This window comes from Rhineura floridana, chromosome 15 (assembly GCF_030035675.1).
Source record: "Rhineura floridana isolate rRhiFlo1 chromosome 15, rRhiFlo1.hap2, whole genome shotgun sequence".
In the NCBI taxonomy this organism is placed as follows: Eukaryota; Metazoa; Chordata; class Lepidosauria; order Squamata; family Rhineuridae; genus Rhineura; species Rhineura floridana.
The window spans coordinates 29,009,717-29,036,474 of NC_084494.1; the positions used below are offsets into that span (position 1 = coordinate 29,009,717).

General features: G+C 45.9%; 1 protein-coding gene across 5 annotated transcripts in view; it reads left to right on the forward strand.

Annotated features, from left to right (window-relative positions):
- Window positions 1-624: 624 nt before the first annotated feature.
- KCNN4 (potassium calcium-activated channel subfamily N member 4) overlaps window positions 625-26,758 on the forward strand; it is a 48,536-nt gene continuing 22,402 nt past the window's right edge. For 4 of the 5 annotated variants that reach the window (XM_061597298.1, XM_061597301.1, XM_061597300.1 and 1 more), the window contains exons 1-2: window positions 625-1,324; window positions 25,777-25,872. In XM_061597298.1, coding sequence (XP_061453282.1) covers window positions 1,124-1,324; window positions 25,777-25,872 — 297 coding nt within the window. In that variant the 5' untranslated portion in view covers window positions 625-1,123. Of the gene's footprint in view, window positions 1,325-15,226; window positions 15,311-25,776; window positions 25,873-26,758 lie in introns of those variants that run through there. The other variant, XM_061597303.1, reaches the window with a different exon arrangement.

Here is a 26,758-nt window from a genome sequence, read left to right on the forward strand (position 1 = left end):
TTGAGCACTGCTACAGCTTGAAACAGCATGGACGGGAAACTGTGACACCAGCGGGCCTTCAGCGGCTCTCAAACGCTTAAGGAAGAGCGTGCCTTGGAGCATGAGCAGAGCGCTTTCGCCCGCCGCCACTGAGCCACTGCAGCCAGCCCCTTAACAATGTGGGTCGGGAGTGTTTCTGGGGTAGGATTGTACTTTGCAGGCAGGCTCGACCCCCAGTGCCCCTCCTGGGGTGGGGAGAGTTGAGGGAGGAGGCGAGCGAGATGGATCAGGACCCTTTCCCAAGTCCAGCTCACCGCCTCGCCCGCCCCATTGCTGCGGATCCCACTCACCGGCCCCCGGCAACAAAGCTCCCTTATACCAAGGCCATCTCGCTCAGTATTGTCCACACTGACTGGCAGGAGCTCTCCGGCGTTTCAGGCAGGAGACGATTCCCAGCCCTCCCTGGGGATGCCATTGGAGGTCGAACCTGGGACCTTCCCCATGCCAAGCAGATGTTGTGTCCCGGCGCCGCCAGGCCCTGCCCCCCCACTTCCTCGCGCTGCTTTGCCGCCCAGGTTCCCTCCCTCCCCGGGGAGCCCCCGCCCTGCCCGCCTGCCCGCCCGCCCCGTGACGAAGCACCAGAGACCGGCCCGGCGACAGGAGCGGCGTCTCGCAGAGTTCCTCCAGCGCGCTCCCGGGCTGCCTTCACGCCCGCCACCCTCGCTCCCTTTCTGTCCACTTTGGCCCGGCTCTCTCCGTCCAGCTCCTTAGCTCAGGCAACCGCGGCGCGCTCTTCCTCCCGCGGGGCCTCCCGCTCGTTTCAACGTCCAACTTCTCACTCTCCCTTCCTCCCCCGCCGGCTTCTCTCGGGACCTTCCCGTCTCCGGCGAGCGCGCCGTCTGTCCGAGCCACCCCTCTTTCCCAAGCGGCTCGGCCCTTTCTTCTTTCCCCGCCGCTCCAGAGCCCCGGCAGGTGCCCTGCTCGCGCCCCGACCCACCCCACCCCTCTCTGGCCCCCTTTCGCCCTGGCTGCCTGCTGGCTGCTGAAGAGGCAGGGATGGGGGGCTGCCCAGGGGGTGTTCACCTCCCCGTGCCTCCCGACCCCGGGGGCCAAGCGCCCGCCCGCCCCTGGCAGCGCCCAAGAGATGCAGAGCAAGGAGGACCTGGCTGAGAGCACGGCGCTGCCCATCCCAAGGGAGCCCGGCGACAACCTGCGGCGCCTCCGAGGCAGGAAGGTCCTGCTAGGCGAGGAGAAAAAGCTGGGCAGCTGGGCCCTGGGCACTGCCCTCCTGGGCATCGCCCTTATGGTTTTGCACACGGAGCTGGTGTGGTTCGGACGCTGCCAGGTAAGTCGCCCGCGGCGCTTGTCCCATCCCTTGCCCCACAATGGATTGTAGCCCTACTCGGAGTAGACCCCTTGATATGAAGGAACACGGCGTGCTTGGCTTCATTTATTTCAGCGGGTCTATTATTCCCAGTAAAAGCTGGGTGCAGTTCATAATTTCCTCCATCCCCACCCAACCCACACGTGTTTTTTCTGCCTCTCACTCTTGGCCTGAAAATCTCCCCTTACCATATTTTTCCTCCATGTGTTTTAAGGCTGGTTTTTGCCCCAAGATAAGTTTCCGTTTGGGGAGTTTTGTGTTTAAAGTTTTGTTTCATGCAGAAGACAGATACAGGAAGCTGCCTCATACCGAGTGAGACCATCTTTCCATGTAGATCAGCGTTGTCTACACTGACTGGCAGTCTCTCCCAGCCCTACCTGGAGATGCGGGGTGGGGGAATGAACTGGGAACCTTCTGCATGAGAAGCAGATGCTCTGCCCCTGAGCTATGGCCCTTCCCCAAATCAGCTGGGCCCCGTTTAGGGTTAGGAAGAAAACTTCTTTTAAATCAGACCAGCTGGGATGATCCTGACAGACTGGGCTGGCTGGAGATTCCTGTCACTGTCTGTCTGTCTGTATACATATCAGGGATGGGGACCTTGTGGTGGCCTTCCAGATGTTGTTGGATGTTCCCGTCAGCTCCAGCCAGCATGGCTAATGGTCAGGGAGGATGGAAGCTGTAGTCCCAACATCAGTTGAAGGGCCACATGATCTCCATCCCTGATAATGCCCCTAAGGTTGTGCTGCCTTTCTGCCTGATGAAGAGTTCTGTGAAACTCAAAAGCATGCGTGTGCTTATATCACCCATAGGTCTGTCCGGTTAACAGTGTCGTTTGGGCACAGCCCATCAACATACTGGAGAATCAGTGTGGTGTGCTGCTTGGAGTGTCAGGCTTGGGTGTGTGTGCGCGTGTGTGTAGAGAGAGTCCTGGGTTCAAATCTTTACTGTACCATGAAGTTCACTGGGTGACTTTTGGCTGTTCAGCCTCTCTCAGCCTAGCCTACCTCACAAGGCTGTTGTGAGGATGAAATAGGAAGGATTAACGGTGCGGTGAGTGCTTTGGAAAGAAGGACAGAATGAAAATGTGGCGTTTCCATGCAGTTGCCCCTCCGTATCTGCACCAAACCCTTATAATAGGTGCCTTGGCTGAGATGTGGAAGGAAGTGCGAAGCGATTTACAGTTTCCTATACCAAAGCGACTCCTGCACACTGCTAGAAGGGAAGACATCCTTTAATTAAATATTTTCTTTTCCTTTTCCCAGTGCAATATTGCACTGCAACAGAACAATAGCCTCAAAACAAAAAACAAGTGTGCCTTTCTAATCATGACCTTGCCTGCTTCTTAAGATCACCCTCCTCGCTCCTCCCCACCCCTGGTGATAAAAGCTGTAGTTGATCGATGTGCAGATTAAATGAGTTCTGTTAATGAATCTGAGGAACTCATTGCCACAAAACATAGTGATGGCTGCCAGCATGCATGACAGCCAGTGTGGTGTAGTGGTTAGAGTGTCGGACTAGGACCTGGGAGACCAGGGTTCGAATCCCCACACAGCCAGGAAGCTCACTGCCTCTCAGCCTAACCTACCTCACAGGGTTGTTGTAGAGATTAAATGAGGAGGGGGAGGACCATGTTTGTTTGCCACCTTGAGCTCATTGGAGAAAAGGTGGGATATCAATGCAATAAACAAAATAAATAATAAATAATAACACATGAATTGAAGAACTAATTCAGGGAAACTGCTGGAAGATATGAGTATCAGTGGCTACTAATGGATTTAATTAAAAGGCAGACTGCCGTTTTCAGAGACAGTGGCATTTTGAACTACCAGGGCATTAAGAACAGGGGGTGGAAATCACCATTGTGCAACTCCCCAAAGGCTTCTGACTATATTCTGTTGTGATATTTCAGGGAAATGGGGAACCTTGCCCCCTGCAGAAGTTGTTGGACTCCAGCCCCCATTGTCCCTGAGCACTGGCCATGCTGGCTGGGGCTGATAGGAGTTGCGGTGCAACATCTGGAGGGGCCAGAGCTTCCCTATCCCTCTCTTAAGGTCTTCTCAGAGTAGGTGACTGCCTGGGATTCTGTCTCGGAGGTGGCTGTACCATGAGGGAAGGTGAGGTAGCGGCCTCTGGTGGTGGATTTGAAGCTCAGTTAAAGATCAATAGAATGGGAAGCAGATAGATCTGACCTGCAGCGCACCGTTCAAGGAGAAGTGTGTGTTTTTTTAAAAAAAATTACTAAATTTCCAGAAGTACTTTTGCAGAAGCCTTGTTGAAGGGAACTGAAGGACAAAGTAGACATGACATGGGGAATTCATTAAATTCTTGCTTTTTTAAACAAGAAGTTAATAACAGCCGCAGGGCCCCTAATTTTAACCCCTCTTCCCAGGGAACTCTGGGAATTGTAGCTTGGTGAGGGGAACAGGGGTCTCTTAACAACTTGCAGCACTCTTAACAAAGTACAGTTCCCGCGATGCTTGGGGGGGGGAGCCATGACTGTTTAAAGTGGTACAATATTGCTTGAAATGTATGGTGCAGATGAGGCCCTAGTATAACCTTCCTGCAGATAAAGCAGCATGAATGCTCCATAAATACCCAATATTATCTAACTTCCCACAAACTTTGTGCAAACAAATCAGAATGAACACCCAGTAAACAGGTTGTCTGGAAGTGACCACATTGTCACATCATCACATTGCTTAAAAGTACGTCTTCGCCTGCTGTCCTTTGTGTTAATTTAATCTTATAATTAGTCTGTCCTGTGCTAGCTTTCCAAGCAGGATGTCATTAAAATGACAATACCTCCCTTTTATTTATTTATTTATTTATTTATTTATTTATTATTTGATTTATATCCCGCCCTTCCTCCCAGCAGGAGCCCCAAAATATAACCTTTTAACAGAATAATTAAACTCACAGTGATCTTGTACGGAATGATCAGAATAGCTGCAACTTGCAAATTCAGTAACATTTTTCATCGGCTTCAGAGTTGGGGAACCTTTTTCAGCCTTACAACCAAATTGCCATGAGGGTGTGCAGGAGGCTGCCTTATACCGAATCAGACCTTTGGCCCATCTAGCAGATGGCTAGCAGAGGCTCTTTGGGATTTCAGCAGGGAATCTCTCCCAGCTCTAGCTGGAGTTACTGGGAATTGAATGCAGAAGGTAGAAAATAGAGACAGGTGGAGGTCATAGATTGGGCATGGGGAACCTTTGGCCCTCCAGAACTATAACTCCCACCATCCCTGGTCATTGGCCCTGCTTGCTGCAGGTTATGGGATTGTAGTTCAGCATGCTGCCTTCAAGTCAATCCCGACTTATGGCTTGTCACAGCTGCACAAGCCAGCCCCTTCCTTGTCTGCAACTGCCAACTGGGGGGCAACTGGGCTCCTTGGGACTATGCAGCTTGCCCACGGCTACACAGGTGGCAGGGCACGTAACCCCTGAGCCACTCACTGTACGGGTGATCTTTAGCTGGCCCTTGACACCCAGGAGACACGAGCGGGGATTTGAACTCACAGACTCTGGACTCTCAGCCAGGCTAGTTTCCCCACACCTGGCATGTGTGTGTGTATATATAAATGCTACATTGTGATGCAACACAAAATAGAGAACAGTTGTTTCCTTTAGGTAATATGTGCTGATGGATATAGGTGTGGAGTTTGCAAACTGTCCCCATCACACTGTGTAGCTCCCTTGCCTGAGTCATCTTGGCTTTGATTTCATCAAATTGTTCCCTTGCCCTGCAGGCACCTCTTGACTATTTTTTTTTTTAACCTTCATAACAAAGGACTGTAAGCTGTCTTCACAAGTGAGGCTTACATTGGTGTGCATTTCTCCATATTTGCTATTCAAATGAAAAGCCTACATTGGTTAGAGAAGGCCTGAACAGTTTGCAATTCATGAAGCCAAAACGCAGCCAACCATCAATGGATGGTAATGCACCATAAGGTTTAAGTTAGCTATAACACAGTTTAGGAAGTTCTGTGCTTGCTAGTTAAAAGACCTCCAGAAATAAGGAAGAGATTGTGAGACTGAGACAGTGATGTAATATGTGTGCCACGACACAATTCATATTGTTATTAGAATATTCAAGTCTTCTGCAACCTGGGACCTTTCAGCTGCTTTGGAGTACAACTCCTGCCAATGCTTATGCTGGCTGGGGCTGATGGGAGCTGCTGAAGGCTGGAATATACTGTCCTTGTAATGCATTGAATTAAATGGTTCCTTATTAACTTGAAAAGGGAATGATACATTTTAACACAAAATAAGGAACAGGTAGTAAGCCTATTGGGAGCTTCCGCTTATGCCATGTAGGCTAAATTGTTTCTAAAGTGCTTCCATGTGATCTGGTGGGACTAGACTAGATGATCATAAGAAAAGCCCTGCTGGATCAGGCCATCTGGCACCCTGTGCCCAACACTAGCCAGCTAGATCCCCCCCTCCCCGGGAGCTTGCAAGCAAAGCATGAATGCAACAGCCCTTTCCTTTTTTTTGGCTCCCAGCAACTGGTCTATTCAGAGGTGCATTGCCTTTGAACATCGCATCCTCCTCCTCCTCTTTAATGTTGGCATTGCACTTTGAAGTGTTCAAAGAGCTTTTCACTTGTGTTATCTAGCTGCAATCCTTACAACAGCCTAGTAAGGTCTTATCCCCTATATTGAATTAAGGGGAGGGTGGGGTGGGGGATAAAGGCTGTGGACACACTTCCATTTATACTGGTTTCAGTGCGCCTCCACCTCTGTTTTGTGAATCCAGGTACATACAATGTCAGTCAAACTCTGCCCCCTTTTACTCCAAACTCTGAGATTTTTGAGATCAGATGTGCTTTCCCTTCAAGCCAGCTTCACACTGACTTCAAAAGCGTTTAGTCGATCAACCTGGTGATCAAGACATCACTGCCCTGCTCCATCCACTGAGGTGTACACAGAATCAATATGATAAAAAATCAATCAAACAGTAAAGATGTGTATAACTGGCTGTAGTTTAGTTTTAAACCGCAACCTGACAAAATGGTCTGGCTGCTTTTTAAGGAACTAGTGTACACGTAGCCTAAAGGCTGGGAGAGTGTGACCTGCCTAAAATAAAGGTGGTGAGCGCGCTTGTTGCCTACAACAAAGCATTTCCATTGGCCACACCTGGAGGGGCAATGGGTTGATCTGCCAATCAGTTGTAAAATCTGTCTGAAGCCTCATTAAAAACACACACACACTCAAGCTGATCCCACTAGGATTTAAGAGTTAAAAGGAGTGAAGTTTGACTAGTATTAGGTGCCCCCGTTTTAAGAAAAGTGGGGATGCACTGCAACTGGCACAACAGTACATGTATTTCCACCCACATTGAAAGCACATTCAGTGCACATTTATAACACATGACTTCATAGAATCATAGAATCATAGAGTTGGAAGGGGCCTTGTAGGCCATCGAGTCCAACCCCCTGCTCACAGCAGGAAGTCCACAGCTAGAGCATCTCCCGCAGATAGCTGTCCAGCCTCTGCTTGAAGACATTCAGCGAAGGGGATCCCACCACCTCCCTAGGCAGTCGGTTCCATTGCCGAACTGCCCTTACTGTCAAGAAGTTCCTTCTAATGTCCTTTCCACCTAACAGAGCTACAGATTTCCAGCACCCTTAACAAACTACTGTTCCCATGATTCTTTGGGGAAAGTCATGTGCTTTAAATGTTCGTTGGATGTACTTTAAATGTATGTCATGGATGTGCCTGAAGGTCGTGGCAGAGGTGAGATCTGAACAGCGAAAGAATGCAAAATCCCAAACTATGGCTGAATACACACCATTCCTTTAAAGCACATTCAGAGCACATTTTCTTACCCTTAATAAACTACAATTCCTGGAATTCTTTGGGGGGAAAATGTGTTTTCGGTGTGTTTTAGAGGTGTAGTGTGTACGCAGCTTATTTTTTGAAAGCATCACCTTCCCTTTCTTAGGATGCCAGACCTTTGTGTGGGCTGCTTCAAAAAGTCCACAATTGCTTCTAAAACATGCTGAGCTACAATAAATTTTAATAGTTGAACCTTTTGTGAACTAGGTTTTCCCATTTTGTTTTCTTTTTGGTCTTTGTGCCTCCTCTCTGGATTTTATTTGTTCTAGATTTGAACAGAGGATGCCCTAATTTGAACCTGAGGAGGTTTTCCCCCATCCTCTCACTTTATCCTCCTCTTCACTACTTTGTTGCTTAGCATGTCAAGCCATGTTGATCTTCTCTTATCCCATAAAAATGTTTTCCACACTTTATCCCACAGAAGCAAGAAACAAAGTCTTTGCTCTGACTTGCCTCCTCCATTCCCTCCCTTGAGATTTATCGTATTTTACTCCTGCTGCAATTACCTGCAGGTTGAAGGACGTTGGGGACACCAAGAACACACACACAAAAAAGAAAAGAAAAGAAAAGAAGGGAATGTGCTTATTCAGGGGTGGGGTGCAGGGCTGAATGGACAAGTCCTAGCATAGCTGTGCAATGACAATTCTGAAGTGAAACACATTTTCTGAAAGTGGAAGATTTGTATCAGTTGCATAACACAAAAGATGCTGAGGTTAAAGCTTGCAATGGATCTTCTAACCCTGTGTGTAGGCCAGCTTAAGTGATCCATTTGGTGAGAGGAAATAGCTGACACAGATTTTTCAACGTTCCATAACTAATGCTTCCCAGTCCCCAGCAGTTAGAATGTCTATAAACATTCTGTGACATCACTAATCATCAACATTCTGCAGCTGACCCTTTCTCCTCAACAGTTAGAATGTCTGTACATATTCTGTGTCCAAATGTCGCAGTCAGTGATAAGGTTTGCATATGATTGGTCAGCTTGTGTTTAGCCTGTTACATCTATAAACTGTGTGCTAGAACTACAAAGTGTTTGGAGGAGATATCCCATGGAACAGTCCTTCTCAGAGTGTGAGGCTGGTCTGCATAAGGAGAACCAGTGATTGCCTCCTTCTTTCTGGATCCTCTTCCAGGAATTTAAGTTCTGAATCTCCCTTGGTGTTGATAAATGCTAAGTACTGTTGTCACTCTTGGCGGAAGGGGAGGGGTAGGAATGGAAAGATCTCTCAATTTCAGTTCTCTGTGTCAATTTTGGTTCTCCAAGTTTCTCATTTTTCCAATCTTAAATTCAGTTGTGCAGCAATTTGAGATTTTTTTTAAAAAAAACCTCATGACAATTCTTTAGCATGTGAATGTGAATTAAATGTTAATTTCTCCTACTAAACACATTTTTGTATGTAGTTTTGACTAATTTACACATTTTGGTAAGCATTTTCTCCTAATATAATGAATTTTTGTATGCTATTTTCAGTAATATATTCATTTTTATGCACATTTCCCCTAATATATTTGTTTTTGTAAACATTGTTTGGCTGGAGAACTGCACTGCATTGCAAAATTTGGTGAAGTGTGGATTTTAAAAGGTGGTTGTGTTCTAGTTCTCATATTGTTTTGAAAAGTGTGGATTTGATAAATTTGGCATGAAACATGAACTCTTGAAGGTACAAGAACCCCCTCGTCCATTGCATCTGGTCTCAATCACCCTCTCTCTGTTTGTATTGCATTTCTGGAGGGTTATGCTGCCATTTCATTGACCTGAGACCCGTAATTTTACAGTTATTATTTTTATTTAGAAGACTGCTTAATCACAAAACTCTCTTAAGCAGTGTACGTAATAAAATGATGAATGAAACACAGCTAAAAATTCAGAAAACTCTTTAAAAAACAAGTGTGCATAAAATCTACTATAACTTTTGGAAAATTGTTTGTTTAGTATGCATTTGGACACCTCCTAAGGTATCATAAACAATCTTTATCTGATAGTTCCTGAAATCAAGGAGCAGGTTTTCATCTATGTTTGTACACAGTTGGACACAGTTTTGAATCAGTATGTTGGACTGAACCTTTCAAAACTGCACTGATTTTTTTGGTTTCTTAGAATTCCCAAGCAATGCTAGGTACAAGACTGCTAGTTGCCAATAAAACGCCGATATAATCAGTAAAACCTTAAAAAACGAATATTCAATAACTAAATTTTAGAGAGAACATGCAGAATCCTTGTTTCTCTAAACACTGAGGATTTCTCCCCTCATGAAAGAACTCAGCCTCATGATGATGTATAAGTACGATAAGTCATAGAAATATTTTCCTCTGTGTTCAGTACTGGGGTTACCATCAGGCCAGGAATAACCAAACCTGTCGAGATTTCTCTTGACAGGACGTAGGAGCAGAGGCTGGTAACAAAAGTTGGCAACCCAGATGGGACCTGCGTACTTGGAAGCAGGGGAGGCTGGTCCGTTGGGGCAAATGGGGCACTGCCCCACCAAGATCAGTCTGTCCTCTTCAGTCAGACCCCCCTGCCTACCCCCTTGCTTACAACCTGTCTAGGGGGTGATACTACCTGTCTTATCCCTCCTCTTTCGTCTCAGTGTTGCCTTAGTAGGACTCAAGTGGGAGGAGAAAGGGGACCAAACGAGAATTAGTTGGCTCTGGCCCTGTCTGTCATTGGCTCTGGCTCAACCTGCTGTTGATCTCCCTGCCTTCCATCCTACTAGTCCTAATGAGCACTCGTCCCCACTGCTTGGAACGGACACCTTTCCCCCATATGAATCTGCGCAAAATTTTAAAATTGGTTTCAGTGCCCACTCCCTGTTACGGAACGCACTCCCCGTAATGATTCTGCTGGGGCCAATTCTTTTATTCCCTAGGTGACAGGTTATGAATTTTTAACTCTCCAAGTTTTGTAGCCTACCATTTTATTGTTTCTTTCTCCTTGTTTATAGGATTTTTTTAACCACATTTTGCTTTTCAGGGGTGCTTGTATGGGTTTTAAACATTGCCTGTTTGTGCTTTATTACAGTTTTACTCATTGCAAACTGCTTTGAACATTTTTAACAGAACAGCAGTATACAATATTCTGAATGAATTCAATACATGTAAAAATAATGCTGGCCTATTTGCAGTGCAACCCTAGGCCTATGCTTACCCAGAAGTAAATACCACTAAGTCCAATAGGACTCACTCCCTGGTAAGTAGGATTATAGCATTAGTCTTCTTTTTTGTCATCAAGTGAGTCTAGCACGACTCACTCCCAGGCAGGTCAGGCACTGTGTTTGTGGTTTTCTCTAGGTTGGGCATCCTGTGTGTCCACAATAGCCAATTTCTGCACCAAAGTAAGGCACATTCTGACCTAGAGAGCTAGTGTGGGTTAAAGTGTTGGACCTGGGAGACCAAGATTCAGATTCTCACTCAACCATGAAGCTTGCTGGGTGACCCTGGGGCCAGTCATAATTTCTCAGCCTAACCTACCTCACAGCGTTGTTGTGAGGATAAAATGGAGAGGAGGGGGAAACTAGGTGTACTACCCTGGAGGAAATTGTTGGAGACCCATATTCCCATCACAGAACTATAATTCTAAGTGTTCTGGGGAGAGGGATTGACAGTTAAACCACTCTGAGAATTGTAGCTCTGTGAAGGGAATAGGGGATCCTAAGAACTCTTAGCACTCTTAACAAACTACAGTTCCCAGGATTCTTTGTGGGAAACCATACCTGTTTAAAGTGGTAGGGTGCTGCTTTAAATGCATAGTTCAAATGGGGCTTTTGAGCCTCCTATGTGGTGTTGTTTGAGAATCCTAAGAAACAACAAAATCAATACAATTTTGAAATGAGTGGTTAAAATCAGTGTTGTTTTGGAAGGTTCAGTCTGTCATCTGGATTCAAAATGGTGTCCAATTGTAACCAAACATAGTTGAAAACCTGGATCTCAGGAACCTTCACGCAAAATTTGTTTTAAATTAGTGCAGTTTTTGAAAGGTTCAGATACAAAATGCTGTCCACCATGTTGTAGGTGGGGGAGTGTGTTGGTTAGCTAACAGATGTTGAAAAAACATTACTAATATATTATCATAAATCTTGCTAAAATATAAATCTTGTTAAGTAAACAAAATAAGAACTCAAATCAGTAGCTTGCATTTCACCCTTCCTTACATGTCATGCTGATTTTATTGAACCTCACATTGTGAATGGCTTCCATGGATTGCTGTTGATAATGGCAACTCATTTTGGCTGACCCCCAAGAGCACCTCTTGTGGAATGTAGGTTATGTGAATGGGCCATTTAAAAATAATGTACAAGATATGTAAGTTTCTCATTGTGGTTTTAGGCATGCTGATGTTTCCTCCCCCCCCCCCAACACCAGACACTTCATCTGCAGTAATAATATGTACCTCATCTGGAACAATAATACTGATTTATAGGATTGCCAAGTGTTGCTTTGCAAAAATTCTGGCACTTGAGTGGAACCTGGCCCATGTGGCAGGGTGCAGCCTAGAAGATTCCAGCAGGCGCTGAGTGAATGGCAAAGGCTTTCTGTTTGTTCCTGCGGCTGGTGCCAGCAGATATGGTGGGCCAAGCCCACTGCTTGTGTTTGACAGTGGGATGATGGAGTTATACAGAGAACTGAGTGTGCCAGCAATCCCCACAGCTGCCAACCTGCCACGTTGCTCAGCCACCAGCATAGGAACATAGGAAGTTGCCTAATATTGAGTCACGTTATTGGTCCATCTAGCTCAATATTGTCCACACTAACTGCCAGTGGCTCTCCTGGGTTTTAGGCAGGAGACAGTCCCAGTCCTACCTAGAGATGCCAAGGGTTGAACCTGGGACCTAGATGCTCTACCACTGAGCTGTGGTCCTTCACCTAAAACCACCCAGCTTTCCTAACAGGGCTGTGGAGTCAGAGTCGGAGTCGTGGAGTCGGAGTCGGAAGCAATTTTGGGTGGAATCTGAGTCTGAGTTGGAGTCTGTAGAAATGTACCGACTCCAACTTCAAAATAAATTTTGATTGACAATTTTTTAAAAATATAAATTCAAAATGTCAAAGAAGCTTCCCATGAAGTCAGCTGTAGTTGAGCATTTCACCATAACTCAAGATGGAAAACATTTTTTGTGTTAGTGTATGACGCAGGACCCAGATGAAGACAAATGCTGTGATGCCAAGATCAGCGCATATTCAGGCAGTGATAAAAATGCTCCTATGAGAGCTTCCAATTTAAAAAGACATTTACAGCCCTTTCCAGGGCTGTGGAGCTGGAAGCAATTTTGGGTGGAGTCGGAGTCGAAGGTTTGGCGTACCGACTCCACAGCCCTGTTTCCTAAGCTAGTGGTAGACAGAAAGTAGTCCTGGATCCCAGTTGTTTAACAAGAACAGTAATAGCATGACTCCACCTCCCTAGTAAATTAAGCAGGAATAGATTTTTGTTTGTAAAGGCGGTGGCTTGCATTCAGTTCTGGTGCTCAAATTCCTAGGCTCAGAATTCTTTAATTCCAAGTGTATCTCTTTCACACCAGGCGCTAGTTGGTGAACCTTGGGGTTCTGGTCAAACAAAACAAAACAAATCTGATACCACTAGCTTGACATCTGCCCACCCCAGGCTCAACAACACAGATCCCATTGGGAGGCCATGGAGAAACTGTACGCCCTACCTCCACAGTCTCTCATGCACCAGTATGTGGAATATACAGCCCTTAAGGGGAAGGCAGTAGCTCAATGGAAGAGCATCTGCTTTGCATGAAGAAGGTACGAGACTCAATCTCTGGCATCTTCAGGGAGCTTCCTTATATACGAAGTCAGAGCATTGGTCTGTTTGGCTCAGTGTTAGCCACACTGCTTGGCAGCAGCTACTCAGGACTTCAGAAATCCTGTCTGAAATCCTGGAGAGCCGTGGCCAGTCAATGTGGACATTACTGAGGTAGATGGACTGACATAGTGTATGGCGGATGCCTCTGTTCCCCTGTTGAACAGTTTCCTGGGGCTCAACAGAACAACTGGGTTCTTTAATGTGTATACATGGCGTTCATTGTTCAAGCATGTGTTCTGTGAAAAGAAAGATTCTGTTGACTTTTACACTGAAAATTCCAGCTTTTTTTTTTTAAAGGTAAATAAATCTGACCATTAGTGCCAAAGCTCAGGTTTCTGCAGCGAAGGGGTCTGGGAAGTGGCCCAAAGATAAAAAACCTGTTTGGGTTGTTTTGTTTTATTTTCTCGTTGATTAGCAAGCAGCCTTCTAGACCTACCTTACAGGGCCGATGTGAGAATTCCTAAGATAATGCTCTTAAAATGCCTTATTTTCATGGCCAATTAAAAAAAAAGGTTATTTGGTTTCAGTCAGAGCCAGAGCTGGACATGGAACAATTGTTCCAGTGCTAAACTTGCAGTCTGAATGCACTCTGTCCTGTGGCTGCGTTCCAGGTGCTGGACAGAACCAAAAAGTGACACCCTGCCCCTGCCCCAGTAGACTTTGCAGTGTAGATTAGACAGACAGCGCAGGAGTGGAGGGTGTACACAATAGCCCGTGTGCTCTCTCTTTGCATCGGGTATAGCTTCTCTTCCTCCAGTTTCAATGTGAGACCTTGCACAGTCCCCAAGAGGACTGAGGGAGCATCTTGCCTACACTGCCTTGTGTTTTGGACACTTTGGATTTAGAGCCTGAGCACTGCACAAGTTCTTGGAGCTTGGCACTAAACCGAGGAGTCCTGGCTTGCAGCCTTCTGCCCCCTCCTCTCCACCCACTGCAAGGGCATATTTCCCCCTTGCTCCTGATTGTAGTCTCTCTGCCTTTGCCCCATCACGTCGCTGCAGCTCCCTCTCCGAAGCTTCCTCTGGCAGATGAGGAGCCCTTCCTGAAGCTCCGTCTGCAGACAGACCTTGGATCCGCTCTAGGTCCCCTCTGTGTACAACTCCCTGCTTGGGAACACGTCTGAGAAACTGGCTGGAGGCAAGAAGGAGGAGGGACACATCAGACACAGACAAGACTCTGGGCTGCAGGAGGCTGGAGACCCAGTTTTCGGAGGCGCCATTGAAAAATTCAGAAAGGAGCATAATAGCGAGAGCCGCCTCCTGTGAGCTTTAGTGACCTCCCCATTGCACTCATCGCTCCCTGGCGCAGATTAGAAGTAAATCCTGTTCAAACTGGTTCAGGGATTTTAATATTGGGGCTCATTCAGATCCTGTTCCAAAACATCAGGTAAAAAGAAATGCATGTTGGCATATTTTAGTGCAGGTTCACACAACTGGTGATCTTCTAAGCCACACATAACCCAGTGCTTGACATCCTTTCTGTATTTGCAGAATACAGGTGTGCACCAAAGACAGGAGATTATTTACCAATCTCACAAAGGCCACCTTGCATGCCTGCACCCAAGTTGGTGGGTCAACATTTGTTGGCCCACCAGGATTAAACAGATTTAAGTCTTAACTCCAGTTTTGTTTTTAAGCCCTAACTATAATGGATTAGCTAGTAATTAGTCTTGAACTAATTTGACAAGGAACTCCAGTTTCCACTTAAAAACCTGAATATTGCAAAGGACTTGATTAGCTTGTTAAGAACAGCTGAGCTCTTGCAAGGAACTCTCATTTTTGCACTAGCTGTTCAGCTCTTGCAAAATTTACAACTGAGTTCTTGCAAGGAACTTTGCTTTGACCTCTCAGCATGTCTCTGAAAGCCTAGAGTTTCATTTAGCATTCTCAGAGGCCTGAGTTCAAGTCATCACTCTGCTACAAGGGCTGTGAGAACGCCCCCATAACTGGATTGCCGCTTTGGCCTTGACATACAAACTTTCTACACTTTACGCAGCGGCTGAAGTGGTAAGATTATGGACTGTACCACTTCAGAGGTGTGAGCATGGCTCTGAATATTCCCTCACAAAGTAGTAAATTAGCATATTTGGAAAAGAAAATACTTTAGCATGGCTTTATCTGTGGTCTTCAGGTTGTTTACTTGCAAGGAGTAGTATTTTTTTTTTGAATGCAGGAATATTCAGATTTATGACCCCCCACCCACCCACATCTGCAGTGTGAAGTGGTACAGTCTGGAATCTTCTGCCATTCATTCTCTGTAATATGAAGCGAGGATGGGAGTTTTCCCACCTGTACTTAACAGGGCTAAGGTGGGTGCCTATTCTTCCGATGTATGCCTTTTTGCAATAGTTGACCTTTGTTTTTATTGTGTTTTTAATGTTTTCATTGTATGGTTGTTGTTTGCTTTTGTTTTTTAACTTGTTGTAAACTGCTTTGATGTTTTTAACGAGGTATACAAATATATTTATCTATCAATCAATAAATCTGTCGATTAAAAAGACGGTGTTTTGCAAACAACCGACACGTAGAGGAGCCCAAGCAGTTGCAAGCAGCTCTGGGCTTAACTAAGCAATTCTGCTGGCTTTCCCAAAATTGACCTTGCTTATCTCAGGCTGTGGGGAATATTGGCTTACATGGCTTCAACAAAGCGGCAAAGCACCTGCAGAGCACTTTAGTGGAAATGGGCTGGAAGAAAATCAAAGCAGGAGGCGATAGATAAAATCGCAGAAGGGACTGCAGAGTAAATTAGCCGTAAACGTTGACAGTCTGCCCTGTGGAGCTGTGTAACTGGCAGGTGCTGAGGGGTATTTTTCCCTAGGGATGGCAGTAGGGGGGAAAATACCCACCAACATTTCCCAGATGGAAAAGAGGGACTCTCCAAATGTTGCTGGACTCCGCCACCTGTCAGCTCCAGCCAGCATGGTCAGTCGTCAAGGACGATGGGAGTTGTGGTCCAGCAACATCTGGAGGGCCACAGATTCCCCTGTTTTAGTCTCACACCAAGGATCACTGCCTGAGCATCCCGTCTGCACCTGCTCCATCACCTGTTGCATCACGTCATTGCTGTAATTTGTATTCATTTATTTGCAGTAACATTTCCTGTGTCACTTCTGATGAAGGGTGTGTTAAGTCAACTGAATACAACCATGTTTATGAGGATGTTTTCATCTTATGGTGAATTTTATTGTAATTATTGTAGTAACAACAGCAACTCAAACACGTTCAGCAATTTTTACAGCCTAGATAGGCACACAGAGGGCAGGAAGTGGTGCTCTGGCATTTTGCGTCTATGCACATGCATTTTGCATGCATATACTCTAGAGTCAAGACAGATGGGACTTGCAACACAATGTTGCAGTGCAGAGTGCTGCTTCTTAAGGATTCCAGCCAGCAGGCTATTCATAGGACAAAGGAGATTGGGGTGGACCAGATTAATTTACTGGTGCATGCACTAATGATTACTTGATGCAGTTAGCCCAAAAGAAGATAAGAATCGCCTTGCTGCATCAGCACAAAGATCCATCTGGTTCTCAGCCTATGGAAGTTCACAGGTAGAATGTGAAGGCAACAGACTTTTGTTGTTTATCCCCATGACAGGTACAAGTGGAACCTGCTGCAACAAACTGCTGCGGCATGGAGTCCTCATGTTCAGGATTCTAGCTAGCCAGCCATACCCTCTTCCAGAATACTCCATTCCATTCCACCCAGTTTTCTATCTCTCTCCAACAATGGTCAGCATTATGTGACTGCTGAGCGTGCTCAGTGTGTTTCTCGGACTGTTTAAAGGGTCTCCCTTCCCTTGAGGTTTTTTCCCCTTAGGGCTAAAGCCTTTCTCTCTGACATCTACTTTTCTGCAAGCAGGGTTTTGTGTGTGTCTGGAGGGAGGCACAGAATCCAAAAGGAATGCAAAAAGGAGAAACTAGGTTCAGAACCAAAAATCCCTTCTTCTTTAGGTGCCAGGCAGGCAGCAACATTTGTGCAATCTGCTTCAGAAAGTCTTAAGTTTGCTCCTGAATAATAAATTTTGGTTCTGAAACATGTTGAGCTACAATAAACTTCTAATAGTTGGCACGTTCGAAAACTAGTTTCACCATTTTTGCATTCATTTTGGTTTAATAAACTCTGATTCTGAAATCTGCTGAGCTACAGTAAACGTGAATAGCTGGCACTTTTGAGGACTAGGGTTCCTCCAGATAACTTATTTATAGAACACCATTCTAAACTGTTTGCACAAAGCTTATGCAAAGGTTAGATTATATCTGTCTTTACTGGACATTTGTTCTGATTTGTTTGCGAGTTGGTTATACGACAATGAACATTTGTCCTGTATTCAACCTGATTTGTTTGTGGGGTGTTTATACATCTTCCTGTTAGTCACTTGTTCATCTCATGCTTTTCAATGCATTTCCCTGGGCGCTTTCAGACTGTTGCTGTTTTCAGGTGGGATTTAATCATATGCCGGCAAATTCAGGTTGCACAATTATAGCTGATGGGTGTGTGTGTGTCTTACGCAACAAATCCTCTTTCCCAAAAGGCTGGACTTTTTGTGATAAGGAGAGTGATGGGAAAGTGTGGGACATCACTTCCTTTGATGCAACATCATTTAATCTCCCTGCAAACAAATCAAAATGAATGTTCATGAGACAGTGGTCATCATCTAATCTTCCTGCCAACAAATCAGCACGAGAGCTCTATAAACAGGTTGTCTGGAGGTGCCTCCTGTCATTTTCCAAACTGCAAAAAGTCAGATGCATTGAAAAAGTGGTTTGTGGTGCCAGGACGACAGAACCCTTTAATCCACGTTAATTGCACAAACCTCCATTTCCTGGTATGTGCTGGGATTCCTCCTGCAAAACAGCGACAGTCTGGTGACGCCCGTGGTTTCTCATTGTTGCACTTGTTTGTGTGCATGTGTGTGAGTGAGTGTGAGCATTCAATCATGTGAGCCCCCCAGCTGCTTTTCGACATGGCACAGGTGAAGGTTTACCACCTCAGTGGGAGAACTGGGCTGCACCCTCTGTCTTTTCTCGTTCCCCTTCTTCATTTCCTTATCCAACCATTTCTGGCACAAACAGGCCCCTTCTTCAGGTCTGTGGAGCGAGCCCAAGTTCCTTCTTGTCCGATTGTTCAGGACACAATTGCTCCCTTCATGGCTGCGGCTGTCAAGCTAGGGGTGGGGAGGCAAGAGTGGGATGGGTGACAGGATAAATATTAATCCGGATGGGCCAGGTGACACGTGCTCAGTGGAGAAACAGCCATCAGCAGTGGGAACTGCCCAGGGCAAGGACTAAGGAGCCAAAAAAGCCAAGAGACTCCTGGAGTTTGTTCCCAGCACTGGGAGGAGAGTTGGGATTAGTGGTTAGGGATGGGGGAGTAGAAGCCACAAAGGGGGAGAGAGCAGGGAAAAAACCTTCCAACTTCCAAGGCTAGAACTTGGTGAAGGAAGAAACGGCGGAGCCAAGTTGTAAATGGTAAGTTTTTAATCCAGACCCTGGAAGGGGCTTGAGGCAGCTAAACCACAAACGTTCATTTCTGCTCCTGGGCCCATTCTATCACCCCAACCTCAAGTTGCAGGAAGTTAATTTACCACCTTCTTTATGGAGAAACACTCTGTGCCCTTAATGCAGGAGTAGCGAATGAGGTGCTCTCCAGATGTAGTGGACCTGTACCAAGTAAGTCACAGTCACTGGAGGGCTTACTATTGCAGCAGCCATCCATCCAAAACAAACAGCTCACAACCTCGTCTTTTGCATTTGTGCTTTGATGAGAGGTTTGAGGTGCAGAAATCAGCAGGCGAAGACTTGCATGCCATGGAGCGATATGTGTGAAAGGAGGAACGTTGAGGCTCGATTCAAACACACAACCCAACATGTTAGCCAGGGCTGATTCTTGATTCAAAGGCTCCTCTCACCTACAGGCCGCCAGTGGCTTTGCAGAAACAAACCCAAGAAGTATAGCACAGATGTCCTTGTCAGCCACATTCCCTCATGGACAACTTTCCAGGGGCCGCATGCCAAGTGGTGGGTGGGGCCCGAGACAAAAGTGGGTGGAGCATCAGGGATGACTCTGACCTTTGTGCAGTAAAAGGTCACATCCACACCCCATACATTTCAAGCACATTTATACCAGTTTAATAGTCATGGTTCCCCCCCCAAGAATCCTGAGAACTGTAGTTTACCCCCCACACTCATAGAGCTACTATTTCCAGCACCCTTAACCAACTACAGTTCCCAGGATTCTTTGGGGGAAAGCAGTGGGCTTTAAATGGATGGTGCGGATGTGACCAAAGTCAGAGGCTTCATCATGCACCTCTCCATCCTCCGTCTACACAAGCAAGAAGGCACTAGCACAGTTCAGAGAAACTTTCCAATCAGACAAAGGCACTCAGAGAGGAAGCAGAGCAGGACCATTGAGGGGCACTGCTGGAGATAGAGGTGTTGCCTGGGAAGAATCCCGAGGGCCATATAGAGAGGTATGGAGGGTCGCACTCAATCCCCAGGCCAGAGGTTTCCCATCCCATGAAGTAAGGATATATTTTGGCTTTCAGAAGGGACTCATGGGGGTGGAGGATGCAGCCTTAGTTATTCAACTCCTCGCCCACCCTGCTGTTGCCTGCGTCTGTCTCTCCTGGATGTCCATTTCAGTCCTGCCTTTCTTGTATATCTCCTGAGCGCGGTCCCATCTCAGGCACCTTCCCCATTGTAATAATATTTGCTCAGGGAGTCTCCCATCCCGCCTTGGCTGCCTTTCAACCAACGAGAGTCAAGGGTGCTTTTTCCACCCCTGTCTCTCAGAGCTCAGCTCTGGAAATGCCACCTCTTCATAGCAAAGCAAAGGTTTTCCTCCAGGGATGGCCCCGCTTGCTTTCCCAACTTTTGTCACCTTCAAGGGTGAGATGTGGGGGATCTTGAGCCAGGGCATTGTGAGGCACTTGAACTCAGCTGGGCACAGGCTGATGAAACAAAGCTGTAATGTAGGCGTGCAGAGGACCCCAAAATATAGGGGTCCCATAGGGAAACGGTTCTCTCAGTCCCACTTTTTCATAAAAACATACTTAGATATTTGTGCTTCCTTAAATCCTACATTTCAAGGCCAATGGAGCCCTGCCACAATAACTCGGAGTTCCTTAACTCATTCCCTTTGAATGCGTTTAAAACTGCCTAGTGGCTTGGTTTAATTGTTGGTTAGGCATGAGGTTGAAACCAACACTGGAGACAGAATGAACTGTTAGCTACGATTGTTTATGAAAAGGAAATTTGGAACATGAGGGAATACTGATATTCACCATGACATTGTCTACATAGGAAGCTGCCTTAGAATGAGTCAGACCATGGGTCAAGCTAGCTTAGTACTGTCTACACTGGCTGGCAGTGGCTTTCCAGGGTTGCAGACAGGAGTCTTTTCCCAGCTCTACCTGGAGATGATGTGCAAAGTAGATCCTCGATCGTTGAGCTACAGATTTAAATAAAAGTTGTGCATATTCATTTATATATAATTGATGGCTCTGGGAAAGTAAGGTGATGTCTGGCCAGAGATCTCACCAGCACGGAGATTTGCAGTATGCACACCTGCCCTAAAGCAAAGTTGTCGTTATAAAAATAAAATGTAGGGGTGGGGGTAGAGCTATGCCTCAGTGGCAGAGCATCTGCTTTGCATGCAGAAGGTCTCCGGTCCAGTCTCTGGCATCTCCAGTTAGGGTTGGGACAGACTCCCTGTCTGAAATCCTGGCGAGCTGTCAGTGTAGACAGTACTGAGTGAGATGGACATGTGATCTGACTCTGTGTAAGAAGACCTAAAAGGCAGGACATCCGGGGTCTGGTACAAAAGAGCCAGTGCTTGCTAACAACACTCCTTCCACTAAGGCAGGTAAGCAATTCCCTTAAAACTTTGCAAGGAAAGAGATGATTGAGTTCTGTTGTTCTCTTGCACCGATGTGTTTAGTTCTACATCCCAATTCTATGCATAATTTCCAAGCAAGTGTGTATAAGACTGTGGCCTCTGTGTGTGTGTGGGGGGGGGGACAGCTCCACCCCAAAGCCAGTGAGTCCCTCTGGAAACACCTGCTTCAGGTGGTAGCCAGTTGCCATGGTGAAAACTGTTGCCTGCAACAAAACCCACAATGATGCAATTGTTTTATCTGCATGTGGAGCCTTGGTCACACACCCCTTTTCTGTTGCCCCACGCGCCAGCGTTTAACTCGTTCGGTTTAATGCGAAGCAAGCAAAGCTGTCTCTTTGAGTGGAACAATGAGCTGCTGATGCCTTCAAAGCAGCAAGGCTCTTGCGAGCGTTTGGGTGACATCCTCGATGTCAAGTGCAAAGGTTCAGAGCAAAGACCGGACTTACATTTTAGGCCAAGGATAGAGAAACTCTCCATTTGGCCCACAAGGCCATTTGGCCGGGCCATACTCACCTGCCCTTAGGCATGGGGAGAAATTGGATTCGGTAATTTGCACTTTTTGAAACAATGCACAAGCCAAAAGAAAGCCATCCTTCAAAATTCACACTTCCCTGAATATTGCAGTTGCTGTTTCTAGCCAAGTAATGTGTACAAAAATGCATATAGTATTTATAGATTTAATTTATATCCCACCCTTCCTCCAAAGGTGCCCAGGCTGGCAAACATGTAAATATTAAAACAATACAATTTAAACAAAAAAGAAGTTAAAAATAAACCTCTAAAAACAGTTAAAAATGCCTAAAAGCAGTCACCTGCTCTCAAATGTAATTATTACTAGGGTAAGTTGTACATAAAAGTGCATAGATTAGTGAAAATAATGATGAAATGCATTCTGTTAGGGAAAAATGCTTTGTAAAAATGTGTAAATTAGGCAACACTGCATACAAACATACGTGTATTAGGAGAAATTCAGTGATGAATTTTCATGAGAGCTTATAAAAATATATATTCTCAAACTGATGAGGAGAATTGAATTTAAGAGTGGGAAAATGAGAAACAGAGAGAGACTGACATTGATAGATTTGCTCATCCTTACCTGCCCTACATAGGATGTCATTCATGATGTCAGGTGTGGGGCAGGTAAAATGCGACTGGGACAAGGAGGAGGCATTGCCTCAAATCCCTGTGCACAGCGCTTTGCAAGCCCAGACAATCAGTTTAGGTGGAATGAGGTGATGGTGGAGGGTGGGCAGAGAGGGACAGTGGTAACTGTTCCCCTTCATGGGAGGACTGTTATGTGTGTTACATGGACTGCTCTGTCCCACCCCAAACTAGCTTGTCACATGAAGTGTTGTAGAGGACATTGCCCTGTCACTAGTTTTATTGACATAAGAGTCAACTGTCAGGCCCAGCTGACATCTGTGCTGGTTGGTGCCGATGGGAGTTATAGTCCAAAATATCTAGACACCAGGTTAGTGAAGTCCTTCAGATGCCTTGGGCCAAAGCCATTAAAGGCCTTATGCCTGGGGTGAGGAAAACTTATGCCCTCCAGAGCTTTATTGACTCCACTGGCTCCCAGTTTGTTTCTGGGCCCAATTCAAAGTGCTGGTTCTGACTATTAAACCCTAAACAGCCTTGGACCAATGTACCCTGAGGAACCGCTTACGCCCATATGTAGCTGCCTGTGATTTAAGATCAGCTGCCTCTGGTCTCCTCTGCGTGCCTGAAATGAAAGATGTTAGACTGGCAGGCACATGGGAGAGAGACTTTTCAGCCGTGGCCCCCAAGCTCTGGAATACCCTACCTTAAGAAGCCTGCTCTGGTCCCTCCCTGATGGTGCTCCAGAGACTTCTAAAAACCATCTTGTTCTGGAGAGCTTTTGGGAGAGCCTGAAGGTAGATCCTGCAACTGATTTTATTCCTCCCCCCTTTTTAGTTTTTTACCTGTTTAGTCCCTTTTACTATCACTCCCCTATATTTCTTAATTGTATTTTATGTATTTTTATCTGTTTTAATGTTTCTGTGATTTTATTGTGTATGATTTTGTTGTGAGCCTCTCTGGGTGCCCTATTGTAGGGTCAATAACAACAACAACAACAACAATAAGTTCTTGGGCTCCAACTCCCATCAGCCCCAGCCAGCTCGCCCAGCGGTCAGGGTTGGTTCAAACAGGAGGCAGTGCAGTACTCAGAATGCCCTGCGCTGCAGGAGTAGGAGACAGAGGGTTAGAGAGATTGATCTCTCCAGGGAGTGATTTGGCACAGGGGGATTGCCATCTGCATCGGCAGCTTGCTTGCAAAATCATGATTCCTGCCCACCATTCAGGTGGTGGACCAAGGTCATCACATCTTAGGGATGACCCAGGGTGGAACGTTCTCCAAAGACAGAGGTGGTGGGAGCTGTAGGCCAGCAGTTCCTGGAGGGCCACAGGTTCCACATCCCTGCTTTATGCCATTGTGGAAAGTCGGCACAAAGTACCTGAGGCCCACTGGGGAAGCCCAATGAAGGTAAACAACAGCTAAAACTTTGAAGGGGGGAAAGGGGAGGGGGAAACAGCCCAATAAAATAAAATACGCTTCTGCTGATTTGCTGCCAAATCATCGGGGGCTCCAAGCAAACCACTCCAAAACTCCTGGTGGGGCATATACAACTGGTGGATTAGCAGCCCCTGCTTTGCAAGGCATGCCTTGACGGGTTCATAGGCAGGGCTGTCTCCATGTTTTAGGGGGCTCTGGAAGAAGCATCGACTGGTGGGTCCCCTCCGTCAGTGGGTGCAGGGGGTTCTCTGACAGCAGCAGCTGCTGGGTCTACCTGCCATGTAAGTTTCCCACAATTTCCTATGTCAAGGCTATGTCAGGGGCATTGTGGGCATTTAAATGGTGGCTATGCCCCTTCCCCCAACACTAGTCAGGGCACCAAACTGGTGAGGGGGGGGAAATGTCAGGGCAGGCATCAGTGGTGGACCCTGTTGGGACTTTGGCAGATGCCCAAGGATGTGGAGCATTGATGCCTACCGATATTCGTAGGCCCCAAAACAAACAAACAAACAGGAAGCCAGTACAGGTTTTTCCACATAACCAAACTGATCATTGCAGTGAGTGCCCCCTGTTAATAACGTTTTTGTTACTGTATGGACAATGACTTCCTTTTGTTTGTCCTGAAGTTAGTGCCAGTCAGCCACCCTGAGTTCCATTCAGCTATCATGGCTGGCAGCCAGTTTTTGAATGCCATCCCAGAGTTTCCTGTGGGTTGGCTTAGCACCGCGGTTAAGAGAAAGAGCTGAGAATCAGGAAGTCCTTGGTTTGAATGCTGTCTCTGCCATGAACTCACTAGGAGGCCTGAGGTATCACCCCCGACCTGTAGTCTGGAGGATAATAATACTGACCTACCTTACAGGGTTGTTGTGAGGACTGCAACTATATCATGCATGTGAAGTGCTTGAAAACTTGCATACATTAAAGGTTATATCCAATGCTACTGCTACTGAGAGTAGACACATTGAAATTAATGGACATGACCAGTAGTGTAGTGGCAAATTCAGAAGTGCAGGCTTCCTTCATAATAGTCATAATAGTCACAGCCACGCTCCCTTCTAAAATTATAGAATAATCTGGCCCGGCGTGAATACTGCTTTCTGCTTCTCTATCACAGTCACCATTTGACTGTCATTTCTCAATGACAGATATATTTTATTTTATGACTTCCTGAGACCCTGGATGACTACATCCTTGGACATAACTAACTTAGATCTATTCATTTCAATGGGCCTACTCTGAGTGGGATGTAGTTGGATACAACCTTGTGTGTATACTGTGGTTCTGCAGGAATGCATGAAGCAGGCTGCTCTGCTCCCACCGTCTGAGGGGCAAACTAAAAAAAATGGGGTGTGTGTGTTGCTCAAGGATTTACAGCACAAGCCTTTGCATACCTACTCAGAAGCCCCACTGAGTTCAATGGGGCTTCCTCCCTGGTAAGTGTGTGTAGAATTGCAGCCTCAGTTTACTATGTTTTTTTCCTTCTGCTGCCAGTTGTTGTATATATTGGTGTATAACGGAACTTTTGTTTTATGGATTTTTTAAAATCTTTTTGCTGCATTGAGGATCAGGACGAGTGGAAAGGTAGGGCACAGATGTATTTTCAATAACAGATAAAATAAAAGTGCAGAATGTGGTGCTGGGTGCCAAACAAACCTTCTCAAGCGTCTTCTTTATTATTATTTTTTAAAATCAAATTTCTATCCCTCATGAATGCAAATATCTATCTAAAAGCGGGTGGGCAGTGCTAAGCAGACAGTTGGCTGAGCAAGAATTTGCCTCTTCTTAGCACGGAGTTTGGATTGCCTGAATACAGAATCAGGTTTTTTCTTTTTCTTTCAGCATGGCTTACACAGAGCCTTGTTGTATGCTGTGGATTTGAAATGGTGTTTATATATGTCGTTGTTTGAACTGTTGTTGTTGTATGCAGCTGCTTTTAATTGCTTTATGTATACAATTGCTTTAACTGTTTTTATATAGGCAATGGCTGGGGTCCAACGCTCCTGTTCTGCTAGGGCCAGAGATGTGTGCTTGTGGAAGGGAACTTCCCCTTCCTCTCCTCTCCCCTGCAGCTCCCCCTACGTGATCTCAAAATCAGCTTTGGGGGGGGGGGCTTTGGAGAAGATTTTGAGGTGGGTAGGGAGGAGAGGAAACGGAAATGCTGCTTTGGATGCAACCCAATTGTTTTATATTTATATATGTTTCTATTGTACTTTGAAATGGCTTTGAGATGTTCTGTAGGAAGTGATTCATAAATAACAACAACAATAATGATAATGATAAATGATGTTGTAATGACATGGGACTCTTCTCTCACGTATGCCCCCTTCCCCTCTCTTTCAGTGGTTCGCTTACTCCTTCATGGTAAAGTGCCTCATCACCCTTTCCACAGCTGGGCTGTTGATCCTGATCATGGCTTTTCACATCAAAGAGATCCAGGTAAGCCTAAACATTTGACTGTTTCGCAAAAGAGCACAACAACAGAGGGCAGAGAGGTTGATTGACAGAGAGAGATGGAAGGCGCAGGGTCACCCAGTGAGCTTCATAAAAGGTCGCCTGGATCACAGTCTTCTGCACTCTGGGGAAATGTCTGTTTGTCGCTAAATCTACATGTAAGCATATCAATGAACATGCACAGATTTGTGTCCTCTTTTGTTGTAGCCACCCTACTTATTATGCATTATATTTATTAGTCACTCCTCCCCCCCCCCGAAAAGTGAACTCAAAACAACTTACAGAAACAAGTATTAAAAACAAGTGTAAAAATTCTCACCAATGATATGTATAAAACAGCAGATTCAGGTCAATCCCACTAAAAGGAAAGCAGAACTATCTACCTGTATGTTTTTTGGGTGGTTTTTTTTGGTGGTGTGGAGAGACACAAAATGGTTTGCTCCAGTAGCTGGTACACATTTTGGTATGCAACAGCAGCTAGCACAGAGCGTGAGAGAAAAAAACAGGAGCTGTGCTTGTTAAAGAGGGACAGGCTGAGACTTTTGAAGGGGTAATTATGCCCGTAACCAATGGCCCCCAAGGCTGAAGCAGGAAACAACTTCCTGGTTCAAGTGTTTCTGGATAAAGGACAGGTCATTCAGAGAAAGTTGACCAGGAGGGCTCGATTCCTCATTTTGGGAAGCTGCAGGCATCGTAACAGAAAGAGTGTTATGGGCAAGGGCGTTGCTAGGTGTGTGGGCTCCTGACACGAATTGGCATTTGCTAATTTATATGCATAGATACAAACGAAGGTCTCTGAGCAAGTTAAGATGGGTGGTAGTTCTAACTGGCACAACCCTTCGCGGCATACCCAGTAGTCCTGTAAACAAAA